This window comes from Orycteropus afer, unplaced genomic scaffold, assembly GCF_000298275.1.
Source record: "Orycteropus afer afer isolate SDZICR_OR568_19922 unplaced genomic scaffold, OryAfe1.0 scaffold00173, whole genome shotgun sequence".
In the NCBI taxonomy this organism is placed as follows: domain Eukaryota; kingdom Metazoa; phylum Chordata; class Mammalia; order Tubulidentata; family Orycteropodidae; genus Orycteropus; species Orycteropus afer.
This window is the reverse complement of record NW_006921760.1, coordinates 1,540,302-1,547,570: the sequence shown is the minus strand read 5'-3', so window position 1 is coordinate 1,547,570 and position 7,269 is coordinate 1,540,302. Positions and strand designations below refer to the sequence as shown.

The following is a 7,269-nucleotide window of genomic DNA, read 5'->3' as shown; positions in this document are numbered from 1 at the left end:
ACCTCCAGTAACTTTGGATGAATATCACAAGACTGGTGCATTCATTTACTAGGGCTGTCATTACAGATTACTAGACCTGGGGGCTTGAGACAACAGAAATTTGTTCTTTCATAGTTCTGGAGGCCAAGAGTCCTGTATCAAGGTGTCTGTAGTATTGTGCTTCCTTTGGAAGCTCTGGGAGAGAATGCTCTTTTGTCTTGTCTGGCTTCAGGTGGCTCCAGGCAGTCCTTGACTGTGGCTGTTGTTGTTGTTGTTATGTGCCGTCGAGTCAGACCTGACTCATAGTGACCCCTCCTTGGGTTTCCGAGGCGGTATCACTACGGAATAGATTGCCCAACCTTCCTTCCAAGGAGTGGCTGGTGGGTTTGAACTGCCAGCCTTCTGGTTAACAGTCAAGTGCTTAGGCACAACCCTAATCTTGCCTCTGTCTTCACATTGGTTCCAAGTTTATTGTGTACCAAGGAATGTTTGAAAGGTAATGAAAGAAGTGAAATAGATTTGTTGTTATTGTTGTTGCTGTTGTTGTTAGGTGTCGTTGAGTCGTCTTTGACTCATAGCAACCATATGTACAACAGAACGAAACACTGCCTGGTCATGCACCATCCTCACAACCCTTGGTATACGTGGACCTTCATTACAGCCATTGTGTCAATCCATCTTGTTGAAGACCTTCCCCTTTTTCACTGACCCTCTGCTTCACCAAGCTTGATATCTTTCTCCAGGGAGTTGTCCCTTTTGACAACATGACCACAGTAGGTGAGACAAAGTCTGGCCATACTCTCTTCCAAGCAGCATTCCAGCTATGCTTCTTCTAGGGCAGATTTGTTTGTTCTTCTGGCAGTCCATGGTATTTTCAAAATTCTTCACCAACGTCATAATTCAAAGGCATCAACTCTTTTTTCGTCTTTCTTATTTTTTGTCCAGTTTTCATATACATATGAGGTGACTGAAAATAGTGTAGCTTAGGTTAAGCACACGTTAGTCTTCCAAGTGACATTTTTGCTCTTTGACATTTTAAAGAGGTCTTTTTGCAGCAGATTTGCCTGGTATATCATCTGATTTTCTGACTATTGCTTCCACGGGTGTTGATTATGGAAATAGATTTAGAATAGTCTAATACTTTAAAGAATACTTAATTAAGAAGAATCATGGAATTTGGAAAGGGCGCTAAGTCAAAGTCACTGTGTATACCTTGTGGCAATTGAACTTGAGTGATTTGCTTGATGTCATGTGTCTGTTTATGACAGATAAGGAACTTGAGGATTCTAACATCATTCTATTAATTTCCACTATTCTCTTGTCATTGTTACCATGACAAATGCATTTACTTGGATGTCTTAAGCATGTATGAGAACAAATGCATCCTCAAAGCTTAAGAATATTTACATTTGTAGAAACTAAATAGTATTTGAAAAGCAGGTATTCGTGTCAGTGACAGATGCTTCCCTCCCTCTCCTTGGATTGATTATGAAGAGATCAGTTCATCATACTCTTGAGTCTCCATTTCTTGGATTGACCATCACTTGTTTAGACATCTCTTAGAGATAACTTTTTATCAGTCTTTATCAGAATCTGTAAAGTCTTTCTCTTCCAATTTCAAGGACGCCAGGTCTAAAACTCCTTCTGGCCCAACTCTTAGCCTGTCTCTTCAAGAATGGTGAGGGTGAAGAATCTTCCCGTTGTATGTAATTCTGTTCTAGTTCATTAATTAAGGCCAGATACAATTTCAGATTGCCAGTTGATGGGACAGAAAGATAAATAGATAAGAGAAAGAGATTTGTACCTATGTATCTAAATTTATCTTTTTTTAAAATTGTGATTTGGGTAAAAGTTTACAGAGCAAATTCATTTTCCATACAGCAGTTCATACACATTTTGTTTCATGACATTGACCGCAATTCTTCATAATGTAACAGCTCTCTTTCCATTTCCTCCCTGTATTATCTTCCCTCTGTTTTTCTTACCCACGCATTTCTGCCCCTGAGCTGTCTCCCCATGCAGCTGCCCTTCTGTTCTCCTATGACTGATCACTTTAAGGAGGGTATCTACTGATGTAAATGTTCACCCTGTATGCCAATCTATTGTTTGGCTGGAAGCCACAAGAATGAGTTCAATTCCAGACCTGAAGGGTAACTAAGGGTCATAGTCTTGAGGTCTCATCAGCCTCTATCAGACCTGTAAACTTGATATTTTTTATGATTTTGAGTTTTTTTCCATACTCTTCTCTCTGTCTCTCTAGCATCTCCTGCACTAATCCCTTTTTGAGTGGTTGACAGTGGTAGCCAGGCACCATCTAGTTCTTCTGGTCTCATGGTCATGTAGGCTGAGGTTCACATGGTCCACTAGTCCCTTGGAGTAATTGTTACCATGTACCTTTGGTTTGCTTCATTCTTCTTTGCTCTGGACAAGGAGAGACCCCATAGTTGCATCTAATGGGCCACTTGCAAGCTTTTAAAACCCTGGTTGCTGCTCATGAAAGTAGGATGTAGAACAATGTTTTGTGTAGTGTTATGCCAATTGAGCTTGATGTTCCCCTGACACCATGGTCCCAAGCCCAAGGGTCCAACAACTCACTCTATCAGGGTAGTTGACTGTACCTAAGAAGTTATCGTAACTTTGCCCCATTAGTTCTATTTATACAGACATCCTTACAGCACATACAAATACATATGTAGAAATATCATCTGCCAACTTTATATATGGTCAAGGCTATATTCCCTTTTGCCTGGACATACCTGATCATTCAGCCTGTCTACCCATCTACTTACTGTAGATTGTTTGTTATGATAACACAGTATTGAACATGCAAAAGGATTTATCTCTGCTGTCTGTACCTCTTGTGCACCTCTCAGTGTCTTCCTTTTCCTTAGCTATCTTGCTTTTCAAGGACTTTAATATCATAGGTTTTTCTTTATTTTTATATATTAAAAAAAAACTTGCTACAAACACCATTTTAATAAAATTGTCTTGTCATACTCTCCCAACTGTTTGTATCTACCATAATTTGCTAACCAGTGATATATTGTTAGGCAATTGATGCCACCTTCCCCTTTAGCCACATATTTTCAAGTAAAGCTTTGCCCGTATTTCAAAATATTTCCTTAAAATAGTATACCAAAGTACAATTATAAGGCCAAAGGTTATAAACATTTTTAATATTCTTGACACTTATTGCCAAATTGCTTTGCAGAAAAGCTGGTCTTCTTTTCTTTTGGAGTTAATCCCAAGACAATTCTGTGTAGCAAGAGAAGGAAATAAGGCCTTGTAGAGCAAGGGGAGCGTTGATGTTCAACTACCACAAGCGAGGAGGAACTGGACATGAATATTTCCTTGGGAAAAAGCTCAAGGTCATGTACAGTGCTTACATAGCCTGTAGGTAAGACTAGTTCCTAACCTTTAAATGCAACATAAGGTTATGTTGCATTTAAAGGTTGTCTGTTCCCTTGTCTGTTCAAGTCTTAACCAGAAGGCAGCTCTATCTGCTCTGCTCTTGGGGATGTTTCTGCTGACCTGTACATACTTGAATGTTTAGTTCAGAGATAGGTTACAATAAACTCTTGTCACTTGAAAATAAACAGTCTGGACAATGTTCTGCCCATTTGGAGGACTGAGAAAATAAACAACTTAGGGTCCAGTTCCTCCTGGTCATTGCAGCCCATTTTGGAACGTGTGCTCTAACTAGTTCATTTTCTTCCCAAGCAGAAGGTTTTATTTAAAATAAAGCTGTTTATCTGGCACTTCTGGGTGACCCTTTTTAAGAAACCACAGCAATGGATGGCTTTGGAGCCCTGCTTCGAAGAAACCAGTTCATCTTCCTGGTGCTTTTTCTTATGCACATTCAGAGCCTGGGCCTGGACATCGATGGCCGCCCCACCACTGATGTCTGTGCTACCCACACAATTTCGCCAGGACCCAAAGGTGAGAAAAGGGAGACAAAGTTCCCACCTATCATAAATAGGCTCTGTTCCCTCATCCCACGACCCCACCTGAGCTTCTCTCTTCCCTCTTTAGCTTTTTCTCATTTCCCTTCTTTTGGAAAAGCAATGGCTTGTTGCTTATTGAAAGCTTTCCCGGTTGGGGTGGATCTGAGGGCAGGGATGTGAGGAAACTCACAGGGCAGGGGGAAGTCCTCCTTCCATGCTGCTGTTGGGGAAGGCACACAATCAAGGCATTCGTCTTTAGGAATCTTTCTTTAAGAGCATCTCTGCTCTTGGCTATTTTTATTCCAACTCATTTCTCATACTGATTCTGGTAAAGCTGTTTGGTGAAAGGTTAGCAGAGTAGGGATTAAATCTCTGGTATATTTTATGAAAGAATAGGCTCCTGGGCTCCAATGAAGAGGCTGGGAAAATTTTGTTAAGGGTTAGAAGTAGGACATAAATGAACACCGCCCCCCCCCCCAAAAGTGGAGTCTTTGGGGCCAAGTGCCTTCAGCTAAAGGATGATAAAATGCTGCAAAATTTTTTCAAGTAGAGCCAAGGTCCAAATCCGCTTCAAGCAAGCAACTGGTTGATAAAAAATGCTGCTGTTTTCCTGGCTCCAGCTCTTCCCCTTTTGTTCTGAAAGCGGTCACTGCAGTGCAGACTGGCCTTCCCTTATTAGTAATTCATGCTATGTTTCTCTGGGATATGGGGTTGGAAGAATTAAAGCTGCTTAAAATTTTAAGTAGAAAAAAGGATCTCTCCAAAAAAATCAGAAACACACCACCCTATACTTGTCAGTTATTTAAATGTGCATTGCTTAAAGTGCTTTTTTTTTTTTTTTAAATCAGTGAATTAATTTCCTCCTAAGATTGCAATCCAAGTTTTAACCTTTGATACCATAAAATAAATGCAGGGAGGAACAATGAGACCTCAGGGCTTCCAAATAATTTCTTGGGTGAATAAATGAATAATGTGAGGGCAAATGTTCAGAAAAGGAAGTTTTGATTAGAGCTAAAGTATTTACTTAAAACCGTTACTGAATTTTCTGTAGAGCATAGGAAACTTCGTATTATTCTTGGAGTATTGGGGGACTACGAAGGTGGAAGGGAAGAGGAGCCCTGAAAATTTACATTTTCCTCATCCCTATGAATGGGGGAGAATTCGTTTGAGGATGACACTGTTAAATAATTTCCCTTGCAGAGAAATTGCATCTTTCAAACTGGAAAAAGAAAGGGTGAAATGTTAAAATAATGCCCCAAATATAATGCATTCCGTTCAAGTATTCCATTCATTTCAACTCAGCCAACATATTGAGCACCTACTAAGTGCCAAGCACTATTTTAGGCACTAGAGGTACAAGAACTGAAGACACAAGAGGGAGTGAGACTTACATGGAATACATCGTAATACAACAGGTATTAAGTACTGCGTACCAGTGTCATGGGCAGTGGAGAGAGAAAGCAGCTCAGTGGGGAGAAGGGAGGGCAGAGGAGCTTTCCTAGAAAGGGTGTTTTGCGTTGAGCATTAGGAATGATTTTTCAGGCAGACGGGATAGGGATGGTAAGATCCTTCCAGGGAGTAAGTAGAGCTTGATAGAAACAAAAAGAAAAGAAAATGTGCAGAATGTGCTTCTTGTTGTTGTTGTTATGTGCCGTCGAGTCGGCCCTGACTCATAGCGACCCCTCCTTGGGTTTCCGAGGCAGTATCACTACGGAAGTAGGATTGCCCAACCTTCCTTCCGAGGAGTGGCTGATGGGTTCCCATTAATCCCAGCTTTTGGGAATTTACAAAGTGTAGATAATAATCTTAAATTCTTTCCGGAATAAGGCAAGAAATATACTTTTAAAGACTTTTTTTTAAAACCACTTTATCTCAGTTTATCACTTCAATCCATATGCAATACATATTTGTTGGACACCAGTGGGGCACCCACCATGGTTTCTTCATAGCCTCACCTCTTTACCTAACACAAAACTTCTGGCTCCCCATCAGAAACCCTGTGAAGGCTGCTGACAGTGGAAACCTCCTTAACTCTCTTCCTAAGCCTTTGCAGAAATTGACTCTGATTGTAAGTCTGAAGTATGACAGAATGATGACAGGAGCACTCCTGGGGTAGGGACCTAAGGGAAGCGGTGCTGTAAAACCTTGTGTTCCAGAGCAAAGCCTGCCAGGAACTCTGGTGTGATTTCTGCGTCTTCACCCAGAACCTGGGGACTTCGGATCACGTGAATTCTAAATTCACTTCCTTGCACTAATATTTCATGATTCTGGAAATAATACAGAACACAACAAAGGTCCAGGCATCATGTTAGAAGCTAAGGATATGAAACTAAGGAAGAGAAGGCCTTTTTCCTGGAACTTGTGTCTGTATTTCAAGCTTGATGTTAATTGCAAACTCTGGAGGGTCAGACCCAGTTACCTCTTTCTTGGTTTGGTTTGGTTTTAACTGTAAATTACCTACTCATGCCCTTGTAGCAACACAAGTATATTCTTCACTGCCCTTCTTCTGCTCCAGGTACTGAGCTAAACGTGAATGCACCAAAAAACAAGACATGGCACCTTCTCTCAGGAAGTCAGCTTCCATCCAACTAAAGAAAACAACAAACCGAGTTGCTGTCAAGTCAACTTAGACCCGTGGCAACCCCGAGAGTGTCAGAGTAGAACTTGCTCCATATTGTTCTCACTGGCAGATTTCCCAGATGGGGATCACCAAGCTCCTCTGCCAGGCACTTCTGAGTAGATTCAACCCTCCAGTCTCTCAGCTAGCAGCCAAGCAGATTAACTGGACCACGCAGGGACTCCAGCGCCCATTTATGCTACCCGATTCCTTGGGAACAGTGTGACACTCACTCCCCACCCCTCAACAAGGCAGATACGCACTTTTTCAGCTCTACAAATGACTAAAGTACTCATTGTAAAGGACGGGGTCACTGCTTCTGTTTGGTACATTTTTCCTAAAAGCACGTCGATCTCTCTTTTACTTTATCACTAATCATCTCAATACTTGCACTACACTCAGAAAATTCTAGATACACAGGGAAACATCCAATAAAGTTTCCCCTCAGTTCATTTCAGACACTGGGGGGAATGAGGAAGTAAGGAAGAGCAGCAAGTGGAAAATAAGTTAATGCCGACCAGTCCTACCATGTGTTGTTGTTGTTGTTGTTATGTGCCGTTGAGTCGGACCTGACTTATAGAGACCCCTCCTTGGGTTTCTGAGGTGGTATCACTACGAAGTACATTGCCCAACCTTCCTTTATTCAGACTCCATTTTTATGATATTATTTCTATAGCATGTTGTAGTGGAAAGGACATTGAATTCAATCGCTGTGATCTTGAGTATGTT

The 7,269-nt window shown here is 41.2% G+C and overlaps 1 protein-coding gene across 1 annotated transcript in view; it reads left to right on the top strand.

Annotated features, from left to right (window-relative positions):
* Positions 1 to 3,770: 3,770 nt before the first annotated feature.
* COLEC10 (collectin subfamily member 10) overlaps positions 3,771 to 7,269 on the top strand; it is a 56,843-nt gene continuing 53,344 nt past the window's right edge. The window contains exon 1 of the mRNA XM_007946850.2: positions 3,771 to 3,918. Within this exon, the coding sequence (XP_007945041.1) occupies positions 3,771 to 3,918 (148 nt within the window). The remainder of the gene's footprint in view (positions 3,919 to 7,269) is intronic.